Raw genomic sequence first — 23456 nt, 5'->3', positions numbered from 1 at the left:
TTAAAAAAATGGTTCAAAACATTTGAACCAGGAAGATTTTCTGCTGAAAGCATTAGGTAGGAAGCAATATACTGCAGTAAACAAACACTGAAACTTTCTATTTTGTTCCAGCAGAATAAGTTTAGATGCATTTGTTTCATATGTCATGCTAAATTCTTTTGCTAAACAAACCAAAGAAACACAAATGGACTCAATGAACCAAAAGCCTGGATTCAGAAAGCCATTTATCTTCATGCCGGTCTCAGTCAAAAGTTCAACTCTCCTTGCTCAGAGTGTTCAAATCTGGATCCAAAGCTTTCTGTTGGAGCCAGTCTCTAAAACAGATGACTAATAAAACTAGCATAATGACACACACATATATATACACACATACCTCCTTTTTAACATGTGGAGTATTAGCTGAGGGCCTGGATTGTTTTATATTTATCTTATGTATAAAGTGATTCAACTCTCCCTTCCCTGTCCTCCTCCCAGTCTGGCCAGATCTTCATGCTGGCTCCTACTGCTGCATAGCCAAATATTGCAGAAAAGAAGATGGCAGGTTTTTTAAGCAAAAAGGTAAAATATTTATTTTTTTCATTTTCCCTGTGTTCATCAATCAAATTAAAGAGACATCTTAAAAATTAATGCAAGCAAATGGCATCCGAAGTGCCCTTGCGCATTTCATAATTGCACCCAGCTGTGATTGCAGTCTCATAGACTATATTTTTGCATTTTCTTTTCTTTCGGTACACTTCACTGGTGATTCACTCCCTAGGAGGGATTCACCCCTTGTACGAGAGAGGGAATTCACTGGTTTCATGACCTTTTATTTCTGCTGTAGAAATGGGTGAACTCACTTGGAATAAATGCAAACCAAGCCAAAACGTTACACAGGATGAAATTAATTCAAAATCTGACCTTTCTGAGCCTTAAGGGGAGGGGGAGCGGGAGGAAGATTGCTTCCCTCTATCTTCTACCCTACGATATTTGCAAACACTGAAATATCACAGCAGGGGCTAAAGCTTTATGTAGGTGTTTCCTGGTGAAAAGCAGATGAATGGCAAAACTGTAAGACTTGCAGTGCTACTGCTGCTTTTCGGGTCCATGCCAGGAGCGTGGTATGGGCCCCTTCAGCTGCGTGCAAATGCCCAGATGCCCTGGCTGGTTTGAAGCTTCCAGTATGTCTTGCCACACCAACCCACCTCACCACCACTGCTTGTGATGGCTGTGGATCAAAAGAATAGGTACAATCATGTCCTGGAGTTCATCAAAAGCAGTGTGACCAGCAGGTTGAGGGAGGTGATTTTCCCCCTCTACTCCACTCTCGTGAGACCCCACTTGGAATACTGCATCCAGCTCTGGGGTCCCCAGTGTAAGAAGGACATGGACCTGTTGGAGTGGGTCCAGAGGAGGCCACCAAGATGATCAGAGGGATGGAACACCTCTGCTGTGAGGACAGGATGAGAGAGTTGGGATTGTTCAGCTTCAAGAGGTATCCTGAGAGACCTTCTATAAGCCTTGTGCTACCTAAAGGGGACCTACAAGAAAGCTGAAGAGGGATTTTTTACGAGGGCATGTAATGATGGGACAAGGTGTAATGGATTTAAACTGAAAGAGTGTAGATTTAGATTAGATATAAGGAATACATTTTTTTTTATTATGAGGGTGGTGAGGCATTGGAATGGGTTGTCCAGGGAAGCTGTGGATGCTTCGTCCCTGGAAGTGTTCAAGGCCAGGTTGGACAGGTCTCTGAGCAACCTGGTCAAGTGGAAGATGTTGCTGCCTATGGCAGGGGGATTGGAACTTCCAATGCAAACCATTCAATGATTATATGAACAAGACAAGCAGCACTTAAAAATGTAATGCTGGTTTGCCCCCCATTCAATGCTGGGCTTTGGAGAACAGAGCAAAAGTGTGAAGCAAGGAGGTTTTATTTGTTTGCTAGGGATACTAGAGTGTCCAACAGGAAGTGTCTCCCACCAAGGAGGGGTGCTGGCTTCAGATTTTTGTTCCCCTCTAAACAGGGGGTGACATGCCGCTGCTCCTGAGAGCTGCCTGAGGGAACAGGGGACCAGGGATGGGTCCTGCCTGTTGCATTTGCCCTGCAGCCGCTGCCTCTTTCAGGCCACCTGGAAAACCAAGAGACTGTCATCTTTTATAGAAAAGAACACACATGGTGGAGCACTGTTTGATTTATAAATGTTTGTGGGAATTAAGCTGTTTCAGTCACAGGGCCACTGGCCTGTTCATAAGGCAGTGGGGTCTCAGTGAGCTGCCCTGGCTGCCATTTTGTGTCGTCTCTCTGAGGCTGGGGCTCAGAGGTGGCTGGCACTCCCTGCCCTGTTCCTGCTGCCATTGTGGGGGCGATTGGTGGGAGCTGGGCACGGCCCATGGGGGGCAATCCGTCGATGGATTGCCTCTGGTGAACAGTAACAAAAACGCTTCCTTGGCAGCACCACCTCAGGTCGGTTGGTGGTAATGTGCATCCTGCCCAAAGGGCACCATAACAAGTTGTGAGGGGCTCTGTCAAAAAGTTAAAATCTGGTGAAAAGCAGCATGCTGTCTACAACTCCCTGAAAGGAGGTTGTAGCATGGAGGGTGTTGGTCTCTTCTGCCAAGTAGCAAGTGATAAGACAAGAGGAAATGGCCTCAGGTTGCACCAGAGAAGTTTGAAATTGGATATTAGGAAAAAATTCTTCGTGGAAAGGGTTGTCAGGCATTGGAACAGGCTGCCCAGGGAAGTAGTGGAGTCACCATCCCTGGAGATGTTTAAAAGATGTTCAGACAAGGTTCTTAGGGACCTGGCTTTGTGCTAGATTTAGGTTATGGTTGGACTCGATGATCCTGAGGGTCTCTTCCAACTGAAATGATTCTATGATTGTATGAATCTATGCCTGGGACCATGCCTTCACAGATATTATAGTGTCTTTTTAATTTTGTTTGTTTGTTTGTTTGTTTGGGTTTATTTTGGTATGTTTTACATGGCTGTTTTCAGGGCTTCCTCCCCATGTGGGTGGGGGTGCTCAGCACTGCCACTGCTGAGGGGGACACATGGGCCTGGCCTGTCTGCCCTCCCTGGTGTCCCCATCCCCTCAGGTCTCCAGCCATTCAGGTATCATCAGACTGAAACCTGGCATGTGGCTCAGAACGGCTTGAAATTACCAAAAAAAAAAAAAAAAAAATTGACACAAATGGGTTTGTAAGTTTTTAAGAGTCAGAGTGAGCAAAGGCTGCAGTTTCTCTTTGAGCCTGAACTTTGTCTGTCCTCCTCAGTGATCACCATGTCTCAGCATAAAAACGTCAAGTTGGTGAAGTTTGGTACCAAACTGTTTGTGAAGACCAAAGTATCTTAAAAGGACTGGAGACAGAGATTTGAGCATGGGGCTGACTACAGTCCAGACTTCCCCACTCATTAGAGGTTTTCAGTTTATTTATTTGTTTCCAGTGACATTCCCAAAATGAAGTATATTCTGCAGGAACGGATTCAAGCAAGTGCTGTCTGCAAGCCTGGGACTACCGGCCTAAGGCTTTCTGTATGAAGGAGCTGTGCATCCTAGAAACATGGCCCATGGCTTTCGATACCAGGATCACAGTGGTCCAGCAGAACATCTGAGAGCCTTGCTCAAGAGAAGTCCTTCAGCCTTGCTTCTTCAGAGCTGTGGAGTTCAGTCTGCGTGGGATTTCAAATTGCTGGTCCTAGAGCAGCAAGCCTGAAAGGCCGTGGATGGCTTAGAGCTCCAGATGCCATGAAGCCTAAAACCTTTGTGGTCCCAGCAGTTTTGTGAGAAAAGGTCAAAACAAAAGAGAAATTTTAGTCTTCCATATGTTTAGAGATCTTGAATTATTTTGCAATGAAAAGTTAATATAGCTTCAGTTTGAAGAAGAGTTTATTTGAAATGACTAAAGGAAGCCTGCTGAACAAGAAGAAAGCTGGAGCAGCAGGACTCATCAGGAGAGACAGGAAAGATACCACAAGCCTGTTGAGGAAACACAAACCTCTGTTCTTCCTCTGCATCCCTCAGTAGCTTGAGGAGGCTGGTGTTTGTGCTGGCTTTAGGGAGGGAGGAGTACTTTGACTAGTTATCTTGTTGTTGCTACCTTTTGGGAAAAAAAATGTTTTCTGTAAGGAAATCTAGTAGAATTTGCCTTAGCTCTTTGGTAACAAGGCATTCCTTCCAGGTGGTGACTCAAATGGTGATGTCATATTGATCTCTGATTGAAGACTGAGACTGGCTAATGAGCTGGAATGAGAGTGAAAACAGTTTTTCCAAACCTTGCCATGGAGTCTAAAAAATTGCAGCACTCTGCCCTTTGAAATAAGTTATTTTCCAGAGCACCCTGAGAAAACACTGACGTGTTACATACTGGGAGGTCATAGTGCTGGACCTGCTGACTTGGTGAAAAGAAGATTTAAAGATACAAGTGTAAAATAATTCGTGTGATAAAGGCCTTTTTTACCCTTGCTGTTTCCACTGCTCAGTCTCTTAGTCTGCAGGGACTCTCTCAGCATATTTTTATGAAAAGATGGCAAAAGTTCCCCATTTTTAAGTTCCCGATGAAAGCTCCACCATACTGAATGCTACAGCGTCAATCAACACAGCTAGATGCCGCGATTTTGGATTATCTTTAAATTCTCTGCGGTGATTTACCCATTCGGAAAAATATCCTTGTGATGTCAAGGGAGAATGATAATTTTTCTGAAGGTATCCATTTGTATTGAAGGCCAGGCTTTTGTGACTTTTACAAGCTTACAAGATTTGTTCCAGAGAGCTATAGCACCGTGTGAGTAACAGCATCATAGTACCACCAGAGTCAAAGATCGCCCACATTTGCAGAACTGTCTCTTGCATTGCTTAGTACTGAAGTGACCTCCCTGACTTCTGCACAGGAGGTGGCAGTAATCTCAAGGCATGGTTCATGTTTCCAGCTATGCTCACATTCTTAGAGAGAGTATCACACAAGCAATATCCTGGCTTCGAGAGTAAAGCCGGAATATCAGTCCTAACTAGCAGTTGTCCTCCAGTGCAGTTTATTAGAAACTCAGCTAGTTACCAAAGTGGGTTCTTTATCTTGGTGACCTTCCAACGCAATCAAAGCCTTCTTGGAAGACCTTGAATCAGAAATGTTTGGACATAAGAAAAATAGCACTGCACAGCACACAATTCTGATCTCCCAGAGTTCACAGATTTGGAAGGCGCTGTACCATATATAACTGTAGAAGACAGCACTGAGATACTGTAGCTGCTGCATCAAGGTCATGGTGTTCTGGGATCCAATTAAAATTGTGCAAGATGGGCAATTTAGGAAAGAGTTCGCGTAGAGCTCAGGAAGGAAAAAAAAATCATATGCATTATGAGTTCAGTTATTTTGTAAGATTAATTTTCCGCTATCTCGTGATTTTGTAATAAGAACACAAAGTATTTTAAGCATTTGATTTGCTTATTGATCAGAACTCTGGAGACCTTACTTTCTAAATCACAGTTATAGGTTTGACTTCCATGTAACAGCAAAGCTGTGGGCTTGCCTTGGTGTATACGCTGAGTGCAGTGGGTTGTGAATTCGGTGAGTGGGCAACATCGAAAGCTGGAATGGGCACATCTGATGCTTGGAAACCCAACTCCTGCCCTAGAGGTGATGTGAATAGAAAATGGTGGTAATGCTGCAGGTCCTGTAGTCCAGATCATTGATCCTCACCTCCTCCACCATAACCATCATACTCGTTCAGATCACTGCACTGTCTTTAATTCCCTGAACCTATGAAGAGATAATGACGAATAATACTGTGAGCTAGGGGAGCTGCCATTTGATGGAAAGCTTGATATTTTTGAATGGGGTTGTAACAGGCCTGTTTCTATAGAATTTTCTCCTAGTTTCTATCTCCTGAAGGACAAGGATAAAAGAGTTAGCTATCTACTGTATTTTAAGAACTGCTTATATTGTTATACTCCATAAATGAAAAACTGCTAGAGAAGGGGATGCGATTTCATGGATGCTTTGAGCGAAGGTTTCCTTACAGGTATTGCTAGATATTGCTAACCTGTGTCAGGTTAGGCTTGTGATTGGGGACTTACTCTGAGCTCGGGGCCCTGTTTTGCTAGCTGAAGTACAAACACTGAGCAAAAATGGTAAAGAAGAGCTCACAGCCCAAAGAGGTGAAACAAAGACTTGATTCCCTTACAGCCAGTTGAAGAGTGGTTTGCAAACACTGTGTTAATACCAGCATTTTGGTCTCTTTTTTCTTTTTCCTTTCCATTTTGTTTGTATTTTAAAAACTTTGCCTGAGGAAGAATTGACTGACTAAGAAAGACAGAAAAGGAAGAGGGAGTATAAGAGCAAGACTGGTAGAGAATCAGGAGGGGAGCAAGGTGGGGAGGCTGAGAAACTCAGTTAGTGAACATATAAGAAATGTTGTCCAGCAGAAAACTGTGAAAAGAGACTAGACATGGATGGTTGCTGCAGTGCAGATGGCCCTTTGCTTAGGTGCTGCTCACTCTCTCTCTGCTGAGAAAGTCTCCTAGGCACATTCGCACTGCTTGGCCTCACACTGAGCAAGGCTGGGAAGGGAAGGTCCAGGAAATGGGCCCTGATCCTCCACGGGTTGCAGTGATGATGGGTGTCCGTGTTTGGTGCAAGCCAGCATGTCTCTGAGGCAGGCAATGGAATTGCAGCAGCCGTGCCTTCCTGCAGGTCAGGTCTGCAGCTTTGCAGGATGGGACTGCACTTGCAGGTGTTACTGCAGAAATGGTGAGGGGGTGGCTGAGCATCCCTTTCTAGCAGAAATCAAAAGACTCTTCTTAGGTGTCACCTCCTGCTTGCTTATGAAAGAGATACTGTCTTGAGCATTTCTGCTTTTCCACAATGTAAAAGACAAAAGAAACCCCACGTGTGAGTTGTATATGCAGCTGAAGGAGCAGAAAGCCCTGTTCTGTCTAAAGGGAGGCAACTGTGGTCATGCAAGTGCCACTGATCACAGGACGCAGAACTGCAGGAGCACGCAGTAGGTCTTTCAGAGGTTGGGGAGATGGCCCCGTAAGCCCAGACCCTCTCCTCTTAAGTTGGTGCTTGGCTATGGTGAGGGCAGAAATAAAGGAAAAGGCTGACAAAACCAAGGCTGTCCTGTGGCCAGCCTCAATAAATGACAGGCAGAAACCGTCCTTGAGAGTGCCTTTATCTCCAGAGGTTGCAGAGAGTCAGTGGGATGGAGTGGGGAGGCCATAAATAGTGCCTGCTTGGTTTCATATTTTCTTTATTCTCTTTATTCTTTGGTTTTTGACGATAAAGGAGCTTTATGTGGATATTGTAGTAAAAGAGTTGATGAGTCATAAGGTTTGCAACTTCATTTCCCCCTTCAGTCTTTATTTTCTTTTCCTGATAGTTGCACATCTTCTTGCCTTCCACCTTGCCCCTCCTCTGCTGGTGCAGCAGGACGTGCTGTGCCTTTAAGAAATGTGTTTTTTCAGAAGACTAATTCCTGAGCTTTGGCATGTGTTGAGGCATGCCCTAAGTTTTGTGGCGTGGTTTACGAAGAAAAACTAAAGCGCATTTGTCTAGGGCCGTTTTTAACTCCTTTCTGCCACAGATTGCACTTCACCTCTTTGTTCTTCACTGGCAGAGCGTACACCATTCAGTATTTCCATAGGGATTTCTGCCATCTTCTCCAAAAGAGGAGGGGAGATAAAGTGAAGGAGCAGGCTTTTTATTTTTTTTTTCCAATTAAAATTTATGTTTCTTGAGGTTTGGTGGTTTGGTGGGTTTTTTTTGTTTTTTTTTGTTTTTTTAATATATATGACACAGCTCTGGTGAGTAACGCTGAGACAGCAAATTCTCTTGCTGATTATATCCTCCCACTGGCACCAATATCACTGCAGTGTTACCCTGTCATTGCAGTAGCAGAATGATGTAGCTGAAGACATGTTGACCTGTAGCAGTCACAGCATTGGCAGTTTTATTATGAATTTCATAAATTGTGCATCTCTTCATGTTCCCATTTGTCAGCGTTACTTTTTGCTTCCTTGCCCTCTCATTGCGGTCAAAAAGAAACTTGTAGGAAGACAACACAGTTGTACTGTAAAAATTAACGTGGCATTACGTAAATAAAATGTAGGGGTTTTGTTCGGTTGGTTGGTTGATTTGGGAGGTTTTTTTTAGCAAATCTTATTCTTTTGATATCAAGTGTATGCTTGGGGAGGTCTGCCTGGACATTTTTTAACGTTTTCTAGGGACAGCAATGTGATCTTTAAAATCGCAGCTCTTGGCGTTGCAGTTGTTAAGGGCAGACCAGGAGGTAGCTACAGTTACCCTTAGTGATTATTTTAAAAGCCATGTTTGCTATGAGGTCCTGGATCTGTGTGATAACGTTGTCTTGTAACAATGGCATAAAACATCTTGACCTGTCAGGCTGTATTCATGTACCTGTATGTTGTTTTAGGCCTCAAGATAGCAAGCAGGTCCAGGTGAGCAGATTCCCCGAGGTCTCTGGCACCATGGCAGCTCCAGGACTTGCCAACAGTCACCTGCAGGATGTGGGCCCCGTAGATAATTGAGCAGTTTCTAGTAGAGACAGGCCTGATTTTATGCAGAGAGGTGTTGGAGGGGAAGGGGAAAGAAGGGAGCAGGAGCTGGGGCTGGATGTGCCTTCTGCACCGAGGTGGTTGTGTGGCTTTGATTAAATCACTTAACCTTTGAGCTGCAGTTTTCTTGTGAGTGAAATAGTGGTATTAGCACTGTGTGCAGCATGCTGGGATTAAATGAATTATCCTAACAGTCCTTTACAGTCTCGGCTCTGTAAATGTGCTGAGTGTGGTTGTTCTATTTGAGAAGCTTGTAGTGCTCGTTATTGAGCCTACGGGGGAGGGGGGCTGCCACTCCCCCATCCTCCCCTCCTTCCCAATTAGTCTGGTCAGTGCTCTTACCCCTCTCCATGACCAATAGCAAGCAATCTCTGCTGCTTAGCCTCTCGATCTTGAAGCAGTGCTGTATTGCGGCAACTCTCTTCACAAGTGGCTACAGAGGAACAGCCACACTGCAAGCCCTGACGAAGAGCTCTGTCTTCTGCATCACCCTCTGGCCCAAGGGGTCCCTGGCTACCCAGTCCGTGCAGCATCCCCTCGGCAGCATGCTGGAATGGGAGGCAGAGGTCCTAGGATCTCTTGACATCTCTGACACCTGCTCATGGGGTGGCCTGGGCAAGTCACATCACCTTCTTCTTCACTCTTCACGCTGAAGTGCGGATCGTATCTTTTACCTTCAGACCCAAGAGCTGCTGAGGTTCTGAATTAATGAATGCCGTGAAGTCAAGGATGTCTGTGGATGCACAGCACAATGTAAATGAGAAGTATTACTCGGTAATTATGGGTGGAGGTAGCCCTTGTTGAAAAGGATTAATTTCATCAGAAATCAACATTTGATCAGGTGGAATCATAGGAAGAAGTGTAGAGAAAGCCTGCCCTCTGTTACCACAAGCCGAAATTTTTCAGGAGACTGGAACGCTGCTTCTCCCATGTGCTTTGTTGCATGTGTCAACTCTGAATCTAGTGCTGGTTACTGAGGTTGATGGGGTGGCATAAAAATAGTCTGACATCTATAGGTGTAATATTTCAACAAACAGAGGGAAAGAGGTCTTTTTTTTCCTTCTCTGGGGATTTGGAGTTTATGAGGAAGCCAAGTGCTGCTTTTTGCAGCATTGTCTGGCATATTTGAGGTTGACACAGCAGCTCCTTGGGTTCAGTCATTTTAGAAAGTTGAGGATTTTAAGAAAAAAAAAAACAGATGAAATATTATGATGTAGTTGCTGAGATACTGGCATCATCTAGGCACGGTTTATAAAGTCATCGGCACTGCCGAAGGATCAAAGAGTTAAAAATTCCAAAGGTTTAATCCGGTATAATAATATTTTGCAGGGCTTATCAAATTCACAGCAAGTGAGATGCAGAGAAGCAACTGAGCTAGGTGGAAAATGGAATTAGATGGAATTGTGTTGCCACAGGTTTATCCAGATAGTTGTTTCACTTAACAGGGTAGGTGCACGTTTATCTGAGCCCTCAGCAGAAGCGCAGACTGATATGTGGTCCCCTGCTTTCCCGAGCTGTATTATCCACGGAAACGGAGTGCCCTTCATCCGATTTGAACAAAGCAGTGTTTTGCTGTATCTATTTTTGGTCACTGATTTGTATGCTGTAGAAGCCATCTCATTCCTTAGAATACAGCCATATATTGTTGCGTTTGTTTTCCTTTTGCGGCTGTGTACATAGTGGATTGTTGTTCATTTGTTTGAAGGATTTAAACATCTGGAAGAGACCAGGGATAGTGATGTCTTTGTACATAGGTTAAATGTGGAGCTGCAGGTCCCTTCCAAAGCGAAACATTATGTGCCATCTACCATGATGCTCATTTGTATACTTAAGGGTTTCGATATGGGAAGGACAATCAATATAATGCTAATCCAAGCAGCTGGATGAAACTACTGCTGCTAAAACTAGCACAAGGTAAAAATGGATTTATTTTCCTAGATAGTTCTGCACCTGCTGCCCACAGAGGTAATGCCAAATATAAATTTTTGAAGTAAATATTTATGTGCAATGAGCTTAGCTGAGTTTGGGTGAATAGTGAGAGAAATCAGTTTTCAGTAAGGGATGCACAAAGGGCAGATCTCACTGTAAGAAATCCTGCTATCCTGGAATGTAAGCTTTTGTCATATTATTTGGACACAAACACATTCTGGCCTGAATCTAGACAATAGGTTATCACAGCTGAAAAGAGTAAGTAGAAAGTGGGGGGAAAAAAGGGAGGATAAGTTCTTCTATATAGGAGAATGGAGGGAAGGAATTCCAGGGAGTGGAAGGTGACACTGCAAGGTGCCCTCATGGCTGTTACCAGACTATTTGCAGACCAGTGCTGGAGCAACAGAAGAGCAGTTCTTACGCTCTGGCTCAGTCTATTGCAAACAATTTATTTTCTGAGAAAGCTAATCGCTGTTTTGTTACGTTGCTTCCCAGCAGATGAGCCAGGCACTCCTGAATTTAAAACAGAACCACAAGTGAGTGACAGCAAGCTGAGCATGGGCTGGAGTCTTGTAGCAGCATATCCTTCAGCTCCAGTACTGCAGTCAGAGAGAGAAAGTAGATTTTTCCTTTGAAGATAAGACACCTGGGGCTTTTGTAGAAACTAAGTATGCCCCAAGTTGTGCAGCTGTTATCTCGATTTAAAAAAAAAAAAAAAAAGGCAGAGCAAGACAGAGCATCAGGCTCTTCTATGCACTACCAAAAATTCCTCAAAATGCTAAAACCTAAACCAGCGCTTTTCGTTCTGCAGCTGTGTTGCTTGTGAATACTTTCTGTCCTGTGGCTTATGTGACACTTTCAGCCCAAGCAGCCTCCCAGGCGAGCCATAAGGCTGTGCTGTGAGCGTACGGATGGGAGAGAGGGAGCGCGGGAGCGTGCGTACGTATATGTATATGTATGAGCCGGGGAGCGAGAGCGCGTGTGTGCAGTGTCATAACGTGGCAGGGCACAGGCAGTTATGAAACTTTCCAATAAAGTCTCAGTGCGTCAGTATTGGTTGCTTGGGGCTTGGGGTTTTTTTTGTTGCGTGGTTTGTTTTTGTTTTTCTTTTTTCTTTTTTTTTTTTGTCCGTTGCCCTCCAGTTTCGTTTCCATTTGCGAGTGCAGAGACAGAAGGGGGAGAGGTGGAGAAATTCTAGCAGACCCCCCAAAGCCGCCAGAGGAGCCGAGCAGTTCCCACGACAGGTGGAGCACGCCGCGGCGGCGCGGAGCGAGAGTCCGGGTTCGCGGTGCCCAGGGACAGGGGGAGGGGAAGCCCTCGCTCCCTGGGCAGCTGCTGGTTGCAAGGGGCCCCTTCAAAGTGCTGCAGCAGCAGCCAGAAGTTCAAGTTTTATTTTTTGAAAGGACTGGAGAGATTATTAACCACAGTTGATGACGTCAGAGTTGATCTGATTAAAGGTTTGTTTTCTTGCTGGCAGAGGTGTGCTCCGTAGAGACTGGTTCTCTCTTCTTTTTTTTTTTTTTTTTTTTTAAGTTTCTTTTTTGAACAGCAAACGGAGGGAACTGCTCGCATTGCTGCCGCTGCTCCAGCTGCGTGTGTGTGTGTGTAAACAGGATGGTGTATCTGTAGCTGCCACGCGCAAACACACATTTGACCATGAGGACTCTTCGCAGGTTGAAGTTCATGAGTTCGCCCAGCCTCAGTGATCTGGGCAAGAGAGAGCAGGCAGCCTTGGATGAGCGGGGGACCCAGCAGCGACGGGCCTGCTCCAACGCTACCTGGAACAGGTAAGGTCTCGCACGATGTGCCAACTCCCCGGCAGCCTCTCGGTGCTCCCGCGGCCGTGATTTACGTGCAGGTAGCCGCTCCGTTGGCTTGCAGGCTGGGCTGCTTTGCTCCCAGCTCGGCAAGGTTACAGGACGCCGGGCTTCTGCGTTTGTGCGTTACGCGTACCAGAGTTTGCATTCAAGTAAAAGACGGGAGCGGCTTTTTCCCTTTGCTGTTAACCTTTCTTTGAGGGCTGATAGCAAAGAGCTTTTTCTGCAGATGGCACAGCCTGCTCTGCGTTGTGACGGACAAGGACTTATTTCAAAGGGTCCAGCTACAAATATGTCTTTGTGTCTATCTAGATACCCTCATTTGAGGCTGATTTGGTTTATTTTAGTTCAAAAAGAAATACATGCACAGCTACTAAAATACATTATTTTTATCTGCGTGACTATATTGCTGGTTGTTGATACAAAGTCTACTCAATTTACTCACATTAATACAGATATCTCTGTGTGTGCGTACATACGCACATGCACTTTGGACAGGGAAAAATAAGCCCTGTTTTCTTTATTGTGTTTATACATATGCATTTTATTACTCTTTGACAAAAAAAATACATAGAAACATTTTGTTGAGAATGTGTCACTTAGCACAGAAATTCAGAAGGCATCTTAATGACCACTTTGGTGACGCTCTTAGACACGAGTCTAAGTTGTTAGGAATTGTATTCTCATGTCTTTTTTGAAAATGAAATGTCATCTTCTGGGTCACAGCTGGGAAAGCGTCAGTCGTAATGTTTTACAATTGTATAGTGGTACAGCTGTAGGAAGAAAAATACCAGTGAACTGTAGACACCTTTGTTAAAGGTATTTGAATTCTGAGAAAAAAAAAAATCACATCTTTTGTCCTGCTTACCGCTCAATTTCTCGTTTCCTGCTTGCATTATGAATTGTTTAATGCCAACAGCAGACCAAGCACTGAAACAGTACGGATCACAAAAGAGAACAAGTTACTGTTCAATTTGTATGACCTGGTGTTGCCCATGAGGTCTGGATGGTGGTGGTAATTGAAGGCTACATTGGACCAGCTGAGTTTGTGCCACTTGGGGTTTCACTTGGCCAGTAGCCCCGTGGGAAGCAGCAGGGAGTAAGATACTCCTTGGTGTGAATCAAGGTGACAGAATACGGTCCCCAAAGCCTTTTTTGTGATGATGTGCTGACAGCTTTTGTCGGCGGGGTTTAGTGTTTCCAGGTCTGGCTTATGGGCAGGGAGCTATGGAAGTGGATGCGAATGGAGAGCAGGTCAGGCTTTGGGCTTGCTGGGCAAGGGAGAGCTCCAGGCTTAGAGGCAGCTGATACTCAAACCTGAGGGGTTTTCCTAAGTGAGTTGGAACAAGAGTTTATTATTTTTACTTCAGACAGGACAGGTATAGCTCTGGCCAGGAGTGACTGCTGATCAACGAGCCATCTGCATGTTTTATCCAAACAATTAGACAACCGTCCCATCGCCTGTTCCTGGAATAGGTGTCTGCGACTCATCCTCTTGCCGCTTTGCACAAACTCAGGCCAGACCCTGCTTTCCTGCTGCGGGTTGTCTTTTCCCTGTGCAGGGATCGCCACACTGCCCCGTCGCATTTGGTGGCACATGGCTCCAAAATGCCTTGGGAGAGCTGGCAGGGCTGCTGCCGTGCGGTGACAGGTGGCTGCGACCTGCAGTGGCAAGTCAAGTGGGCATTGCGTGCCTGCTCTAACAGCTGCCTAAAGCTATGGCAAGTAATGCAGATTATGAGCCAGTTGCACTGCAGGGGCAAAGGGACAGTCCTGTATTTCTTATTTAATAGCGCAAGGGTTTCTCCTGAGTGGAAGAGAGAGTAAGGGTAATTCTTTCAGGCGCAAAAAGACTTGTATCCTCTCTGGAGCTTATCCTCAGGAAAGCCAGGGATTAAATTATGTTGGATTAGTTGTATTAAGAAGTTATCCACTGCAGCTTCTGCCTGTCACCAGTGTATGCCCATCTTGGCATATGTAACAGGGTTTGGTCTAGAGGGAGCTGGCGTTCATCTGTAATGTTGATCTGACAAACTGGGCGTCTAAACTTTGACTCACCAGAGATCTCAGGTGGGTTTTGAAAATGTTGGATTGTGGAATGTTTTTTACTTTTCCCCTGCAAAATGAAAACATCCTAACAGAGGACTATAATGCCATACTTTGGTTTATGGAGCTGCTTTTTCTTCCAGACAAAAGGATTGCCCGTTCTGTTTCGTTCTATGCAATATCAAGCGTAAGACCTTGCTGATCAAGGAAGTTGAGATGCACCAGCAGAGCTCTTCCCTCTCACCAAGCCTGGCTGTTCTATATTTAAATGTCTGCTGGTTTCTTGCCTAATGTTAGCAGCTGTGCCTGGGTGTGGCATGTGTGTATCTGCTTTTGAACCAAGCTCATCAAAACTGATGTGGGAAGAGGTAAAGCCAAACCCCACGCCAGGCCCTGCCCCACACGAGACTGCCAATCCCACGCCTCCGAAAGTCAGCCCTTAGAAGTGGAGCAAGGATGCTGCCTCAATCCTGCGGGGATCATGCAGAAACACTACTGAGCCGGAGTTCTGCCAGTGCGGTCTTCTGCAAGGTGGCAGCCTTGTCACCATGAGCTTTTTTTAAGGAGGACATGTGGCTCCCCTTCTGCAATCAGCTTGTGTGTGGCTACAGTCTGGCTGCCCAGTGACGTACCCTCCGCCACCTCTGCTCTGTTCAGACCCATCTCAGCCCTCAGACTGTTTATACCAGAGGATGCCTACTGCTTTCTGACACTGTGGGAGGGCAAACTGCAGGAGCTTTATTGCAGGGTTCAGCGTGTTGGGGGCACAGAGCACTCAGTGCTAGCGAGGAGGGTCTCTTCCTCCCTGTTAACTTTCCTTCACCTCCAAAATAAGTGCTGTAAAACTTCTCCACACTGTTAGATCGAAGGGAGATCAGTGCCGAGCTGCTGTCTGCAACTATGCAAATTAGCCTTTATATCACAGCTTTTTTGAGCTTGCTTTCCCATGAACCCCAAAAGATCTGTACAGCAACACACCGGCAGTGCACGTTAACTAGCAACCAACAGCAACATAGTGGAACAATACAGTTTCGTTACAGCTCACAGAATTTGCATTGGATTAAAATAGCTTAGATTTTTTCACTAACATTGTCTTCAGTTCCTTTTCTCCCCCTGCTTTTCTGCTTCAGGCAAAAAGTGAGGGCTGAATGCTGACTAAAGCAATTGGACTGAGAAACCCAGGGGTTTTAATCTTGAGCTTGCAAGCCGGAGGGAAGGCCCTCTGAGGGCAAATGAAATCCATCGCGAGGTTTTCATTCTGATTGAGCTAGCACAGACTGCCTAATCAGGAGCTGATACTGAGTAGTGCTGTGAGAAAGCCTCTAGTCAAAAGCACTTATATCCTTTTTGGTGCAAGAAAATGGGGGAAAAAAATCACAGAAATGTGAAGGAGAGATAGCAAAGAAAAGGCAAAGAAGACACAGATGAGATGCCTTTGACATTACTGAGATCAAGAGTAAATCCAAGGAGACATATGGAATCAGAAAGAATTTTATGATTTGGGCTAATTTTTACAGAGTTGTAATAAGCACAGTAACTTGCTGTAAAGTAATTTTTACAGTCATGGGAACCATATTTCATTTTCTAATTAAAAATGAATGTTTTTTTCAGATCACAGGCTTTTCTAGTGGGGAAAACATTCCAGAGCAGCCTATTTATCGACTACTTCTACTCAGAAATTTTCTTTCTTCCAATATTTAGTGTTTATTTAGAAATATTTAGAAATATTTCTGCCTGTCTGAGGATCACCTTATTTTTCCTGACCCTTTATTTGGAGCCCTCTTTGGAGCATTTGGCTGGGTGTGTGCATGGGGGATAGACAGAGCAGAGCTACAAGGTGCAGAGGAGGGTTGGGGGGGTGAAGGGGACTTCCCAGCTGGCCAAGCCACCACTACACCATGGGAGAATGTGCCAGACTTGACTACAGTTATAGAAAGTTGTGGTGGTGGAGAATTCCTGCTCCTCAGAGCCCTCCAGACATATTTATGCTTGCTTGAATGCAGGTATGTTTGGAAGCCAAAATCTCTGTGGTCCTATACTCTGTACAGATATTAACTCTTGGTAACACTTCAGGGAAGTCCCTTCACCTGTTTGTCTCAACTTCTTCATACGTAAGAGTGGTGTTTATAGTTGCTGAAGTTCATGAGCTAATGCGCCTCAAACTCTTTGAAGATTGAGTTTTGCAGACCAGCTTATTTTCTGTTGCGTGACCCAATGCGTAATTGCAGCCTATCCCTCTTTGCAGATTGCTTTACCTTGGGTAGAAATTTCAAAAACGTAAGTGAACTAGCAGTTGCAGGCTTATTTCGAAAGGGTCAAGGCCTCATGGAAAGCCTGTGGAGTTGCAGCTGGACTGAAGCTGTGCTGAAAACGGGCTCTTCCCAAATGGATTAAGCTAATTCAGAAAAATGAGGTTTTGTTCTGGAGCAAGGGTGTCTTCAAGGAGGTTTTGATGCAAGTATATCAGGTTAATTATTGCTAATTAGCTATTCCCATAACTGTCCGGAGGAAATAAGCCCGAAGTCAATTAGTCCCTTTTGAAAATGAAAATGTTGCCTTTAACTACCCAGTACTTGCAGGGTGCAATTACTCACACAGCATTGGTTTTGCTCATAGTCTTCACTTGGAGCTCTGAAGAGAATTTGCAGACACTAAGGAAAAAACTATATTTTCACTCATGCTGTTTGCATACGAAGGTAGTGACTGTTTTAGAGAACCAAAATTACTTGTGTGCTGTGTGTGCATGAAAACATGGGATGCTCCACCTGCTTTGCCAGGAAAAGCCAAGCTGAGAGAGTCATGGCCATGGTCAAAGCAAACAGGTCAAGCTTCAGAGACTTATCAGCCCAATTTTGCAGTTGCTCCTCAACTCTGTGGACAAACTGTTTCTGACCTGGCAGAAAAGAGTATTTTAATGATAATAATTTTTTCTTCTCGACTTCTTAAGAACATCAGTGAAAAAACAGGGGTGGTACTTCAGTGCCAGGGGTAGGCAGCTTCCCACCCACCAAAGGCAGTGGTGTCTGGGTGGACAAATAGCGACTCAAGGGGAATGTATGTTTTGGTGGTATTAAGCTACTTAGGCAGTGGTTTCTATTATGCAAAAATCAGAAAAATAGACCCCACCCTCCCTGTCTTGGCACTCGTGCTATTAGGCTGTTTGTGAGTGCTGGCAGCAAGCATCCAGCTTTGTGCTGTGGGGATTTACACCTTCCAGATACCTTTGTGCTGAAGCAAACAGTGGGGAATTCCTGCCGTTCCCCACGGTTCTGGCAGCTGAATACTGAGTCCTGGAGCTGCTGCCTCCTCTGGAGGATGGGGCAAATCTAGAAGGAGTAGCAGGGTGAAGTTTCTTAGACTGCTGTGTTGACTTTTGATGCTCTGAGTGCTGCCTTGGTTGTAGGTAGCTTCTCTTTTGGCAATCAAGGTCAGTTAGTGGCAACTTTGGGGTAGATAAGAACAATACTTTGCTTGAGCTATCTGGGATTTTGTCTTAATTCTGAAGGCAAACTCTTACCAAAAAAAATGGTCACTGCAGTTTTCCGATCTTGATTTCCCGTCCCACAGCCAGGCTGCTCTAGCCGTGCTTCTCTCCTCCCTACCCATCCACTCACCTGTGAGAAGCCTCCTCCCCGGTTTCTTTCTGCCATGCTACTGGTCTCTCTTCTTTTAGCCATAGTCTTCAGAGCAAGTATGGCCCATGGCATCTGTTTTTACAGAAAGGTGCGTGCACATAAGATATCTTAGTGCTTGAATTCAGCTCAAATAATGCTGCTGCAGCAATTTACCCCGATTCATACCAGTTGAGGAGCTGGCTAATGAATTGGTGTTGTGCTTTCAATCCGTAATCCCGTAATCCCCTAACTCAGCGATTTGCCCTTTCCCATGGTGCAAGGGTGGCTGTAGCTTGTTTCATAGGTACACTGCTCAGGTGCACAGAGCATCCAGGTCTGTTCCAGCAGAAGATACTGGTGAAGGAGTGTTAGAAATTGCTCATTTCCTTAAGCAGGAGACAGTGCAGCACTGGAGGAACAGGAGGATACATATGCTCATCTAGTTGGTACAGTACAGCAAACCAGAAGCATCTATAACCCTGGATGAACAGTGTCAGTTCTGATCTTGATTGGAGACTGGAACCTTATTCAGTACTGAGCACAGACAGTTAATGAACTGACCATTTTTTGGCCCCTTGTTTTTTCCTCCTTTGCGGTTCTGTGTTCTTGTACACACATTTACACGCACAGCAACTACAGCGAAGGTGTTCAGAGTAATACCAGTGCATGAGTGCACCCATTATTAACTTCCCTGTTGTAAAAGAGTTACAGAAGGGAGTTTACAAGGCATTTTCAGTTCAGGTTGACTATTAAAATATAAGTTTAATTACATAAATTATTGACTTAAGCCTCAGTGGAGACTGGTCAGAGGCACAAATAAAGGTGATTCACCCATTTCAAGCATCTTCCAGGACTTCTGTGTGTAAGCAGCAGCTCAGATTTTCTTCACACCAAAAGTTTTGTACCATTCTAACTAAAACCTTTTAACCAATCACTCAGTATAGAAACCATAGCATTACTTTGATATAAGCAAGGATTTGGTTTGGTTTTTTATTAGCTCAAAGTAACTAAGAAGATTTAAGCTAGCTTTTTATTATCCTGACACCACCTTATGCCACTGATAGCATTCCGGTTATTCCACCTCCTCTTTGTTGCCTTTTGAGCAAGTGTGGAGGGTCAGATTACCGTGGAGTTCCCACATCACCTGCAGCCTGGGACTGCGTATCTGTACCCAGTGTGCAAGTGCTGCTGTCTCTGATGGGAAGGAAAAGCAGCTGGTCAGCGTAGCAAGGCCAAGACTTGTCTTCCAGACAAGGCAGTTGTCTCTCTCTATAAGGGAGATCCCAGGCATATTGAAAGATCAGCACTGGGATGTTTTATATAGGTGCAGTTCTGCTACACGGGCACTAAGTTAAATTCTCACAACCTGTCCCCAGTAGTTCTTGTTAAAAAAGCTTGCTCTCTCTTATTTCTTTGAGGAATAATAATGGACCTGTTAAGCTGGAAAGAGAACACCTCCCCCTCGTTTAGAAAGGAGTGCCAGAGAGAAGGAGAGAGCATGTTGGCTTTTAGGAGAGATATTTAGTCATTCTTCTCTGCAGAAGGCTGCCAAGGAACATTGCAAAGTTCATTTCCGAATCAGACGAGCGTGTAAAGACTGCTTGTTTTATTCACTACATTAACCGTACTTCACATATTACTCATAATATTAAAATACCCACGTCACTTCACTGTATACCAGAGACATTTAGCTGCCAGTTTTCAAATAATTGTAAATTGAGTGTGTCTGTTTGAGCCAGTCAAAATAAGCTGGGTTAGATCATGAGTGTATGTCTGTGCACATGTGTGTAGGGGAAAGAGGGACCACCATGGCTGGGGAGTCCTTAATACCTTGGAAATGTCAGTAAAGGAGCAAAATAGAAGAGGATAATGGTTCCTATTTTTATCTGCTTGTGCATTTATCCACAGCGGGTCATATCCTTCACCTGCCACTTTTAATTTCCTTTTTCCACAGATGAACATGACTGAGCTTTTCTAACAGTGTGTCTCTTTGCTGTTCATTGTTGTGTGCCTGCATTTGCGGGTCTGTGAATAGCAGCAGGTTTACCTTCTAGCCCAGTTCTCTACTCCCAGCAAGCGCTGAAAGGGGTTGTCTTACCGTGGGTCTGGGGAGGTTTATGTGGATGCCTAAAGTCCCCAAGCATGCTGCACTGCCACCTGGCATCGTGCCTGCAATGACATTTAACTCTTCTTCGCAAAACAGGGCAACCCCAAATCCTGATACCTCCAGGATGGGCGATTTTTATCCTGGTTTTGCTTTACAGAGCTCCAAAACTGGTTGCTGCTTCATTGCATCAGACTCTGGTGTAGTGTGAGTAGGGGGAGGTCAGCTGCAAAGGTCTGAAAAACAATACTGCAGAGTCACTGGTAAAACCACATTCCCCAGGAGGGATGTGCATGCCATAGATTCTCTTTCTTGGAAGATCTTTTCAGTAGATGTTGTAGGGGTGAAATTCAAATTGGTGCCTCCTAAATACACCTCCTGAGCATGCCTAAGGCCTGTTCTAGCTGTTCCTTGCTCTTTCTGAGTACAGTCAGGGAGGTGGCATGCAGAATGAGAGACACTCAGGGAGATGGTGCAGAGCAGGAAGATTTCTGCCCTGTGGTTTTTGTAATATGCCTTAAGATATCATCTCCCCTTCTCAGGTGCAACCGTGAAAAGGAAGAACCACACTTCGCGGTTAGTAGGAATGTGAGGCGAGAATAAAAAACAGTGATGGTCATGGCATGTAATACTGCTATTGATAATCACATTCATTGTTTTTGGTATGATTTTCGTAACAAAACCTTCAGCAGGCAGTGTCATCGTCTTTATTTTACACATGGGGTAACTGAGTCAGACAGAAATGAAATGACTTGCAGTCACTGCCAGTGGTGGGAATGGTCATTTCGGTAAAAGCAGTCGTGTTAGAAACTGAGTATCAGCAGTATGAGCAGTGGGGCAGATAAAGGCTGCTTTCTTGCGTGTTAGTGTTGGGAAGTTTAAAGTACGTCAAATAAAGGGTGAGCTCACCCCGCAGTATGTTCTTGATCCTTAAAAGATCCAGCAGAAACCTAAAAGACCTTGATGTTTTGGGGACGTCCACTACATAGTTAAATGTGGTAGAAGTTGCCAAGGGGTTCCAGAAGTGGAGGATTGAAGGTGAATGAACAGATGGACAGAATGTATGAGTCTTCTTTCTCTTTGGAGTCAGTGCTGTGAGGCTATCAAAGGTGGCACTGGGCTGGGGACGGAGACTTCTCCTTTCTGCTAACATTAGAACAGGTTTGGTCTCACCTTTCACTGGCATTTCTTTACCTTTGTCCTCAGACCTAAGCTAAGTGATATAAGGTGATGTGTCATCACGCTAGTTGAGTCAGGCATATTTCAGAGCTTCATCTTGAAGACATACTCATTTCAGTAACCCTTTGAGATAGTCTTGTTAAGTTCATGGGACTGGTAAGCATCCCTGCTAAGCATGGAGGTTGCCAGGTTCCTGCAGTACCTGGCAGGATTTTCCTGTTTCGTGTCCTAGAATTTATGGGGAGGGTGGATGGACAGCGTCAGGTATGTGACGTTCTGTTGAGATTTTTGTGATGTCAGTCCTGTCTTCGGTTGTGTCTGATTGCAACAGAAAGTCACCACCTCTAAGCAACATCTGCTTGTAGAACAGTTACAAATGCCCTCGAACATGAAAAAGGAACATTTTTGTAGGACAGGTGGTTTGCCTGTGCTGAGCACAGCACTGCTTCTCTTGCTGTCCACCTTAGAAACTCCAGACCTGTTGTACTTTCAGTGCAGCCTTGGTTTTCCTTTAGCCGAAGCAGAAGTGTAAATCTTTGAGAAAAGAGTAAGTGGTAACAGGAAAAAGTCTTTGTAACCGGTTGCCCCTTTTCTATAGTTTCATATTTGAAAATGAATAGAGATTGTTTAAATTGACTTAACTTTATAATTTTCCAGTGTGTTTATTTTTTTTTTTAAAGAACTAACATTCTTGAGGTTACATTCTAGTAAAATAATGCTACATTTATAGGTTAAACTTCAGGTATAGTGTCCAGCACGGACAAATGCTGATTTGTTGATAAAGAAATCAAGTAACCATAGCTCAGGGAAACATATGCCAACAATGCCCAGAATATTATCACTGATCTCATAGTGAAGCTGTTAATTGTCTCTGTGGGGAGCCATAGAAACAAAAATATGCTTTAAAATACTTTGAATATGCTTAATATATTAATGTATTTAAAGTTATGTTTAATAGACTTATTTTAGGTGTTAATAATACTTCACGTTTTCTGAGGTTGCTGATTTGAGATGTGCAACTGTTGAAGTTACTGAGTTGGAACAAATCAAAAGAACTGGTTTTCAAAGATGTCATCTACTTTTGAGGCAATAATTCCCTTCAAGGCATCTGGGATGGGGGTACCAGAAGTCATCTGTATCTTTTAAAAAGGTCCTGCAGTGTCTAGGCAGAGATATTAGGCTTATTGTGGAAGTGATACCCTTCTAAAATGTGATCAGGTGCTAATGACTCTTAATGTCCTCTTTCAGTATCCACAATGGAGTAATAGCCGTGTTCCAGCGTAAGGGTCTCCCGGACCATGAACTTTACAACCTCAATGAAGGAGTCAGGTAAGACACTACGCAAGGTGCTACTAGCCACCCTGCATGGTACTGTTTGCTAGCACTTGCACTGGAAAGCTTCCACACCAGTAGTATGGGCTTTTTTTCCAGTGGTATTTTCAACCAGTACAGTCCATTTGGCCACAGTGAAGAGCTGTTGCTGAGATGTATGTCGACACCTCGCTGCATAGCGAGAGCTGGGTTCCTCCTTCTGCAGGGGATTGTATTTAGCTGTGGGGAGGATGGATTATTTCAGAGTCTGTCTTGATGTACTGGATTCTAACTAAGGAAGGGGAAACCTGGAACCCTCTAGTAATGCAACCGTATATGGCTGTAGTCACAGAATCATAGAATGTCCTGAGTTGGAAAGGACCCACAAAGATTGTGGAGTCCAATACAATGAGGCTGCAATGCAATGCAATGTAATGCAGTTCAGTGAGGCTGCCCTTTCCATATGTGTCAGACCTAGCTCTGAGGTGCTTCCCTTGCATTCCTGGAGGATGTAAAGCCTCCAAGCGCTCAGTGTGACACGGCAAGGACAGATGTCCTGCCTTGTAATGCCTTACATCTAACTGCTCCATCTGTGCAGGCAGCATGTGCTGTAGATGTTATAAAGCTGTCTTGTCAGCACAGGGACCTGAGTAATGCAGTTAAAGGCTCCTATTTCTTTCTCATACTGTAATGATGCTGTTCACAACAGAGTAAATATAGACCAGTGGGATGTGTAATGGGAACTTTTTCCTATTAAAAAAAAAAAAAAAAAAAAGAGGTGAAAATCCTACCATTTGCGTTATTAAGTTATAGTTGCAAAGAAAAGTTTACTAAGAGATAAGCTGATATCTGGATTTACAGCACTTTTTACTACTTTTTCTGACGCTTACTACTTCTAAACCCT

At 44.4% G+C, this 23456-nt stretch overlaps 1 protein-coding gene across 1 annotated transcript in view; it reads left to right on the top strand.

The window, feature by feature from the left end:
- Nucleotides 1–10969: 10969 nt before the first annotated feature.
- PRR5 (proline rich 5) overlaps nt 10970–23456 on the top strand; it is a gene marked incomplete at its 3' end in the record, with an annotated part of 54324 nt that continues 41837 nt past the window's right edge. The window contains exons 1-2 of the mRNA XM_080364040.1: nt 10970–12268; nt 22490–22570. Coding sequence (XP_080220166.1) covers nt 12138–12268; nt 22490–22570 — 212 coding nt within the window. The 5' untranslated portion in view covers nt 10970–12137. The remainder of the gene's footprint in view (nt 12269–22489; nt 22571–23456) is intronic.

This window comes from Nesoenas mayeri (genome assembly GCF_963082525.1).
Source record: "Nesoenas mayeri genome assembly, chromosome: 1".
In the NCBI taxonomy this organism is placed as follows: Eukaryota; Metazoa; Chordata; class Aves; order Columbiformes; family Columbidae; genus Nesoenas; species Nesoenas mayeri.
The sequence above is the reverse complement of the archived record's forward strand: the minus strand, read 5'-3'. Positions and strand labels throughout refer to the sequence as shown.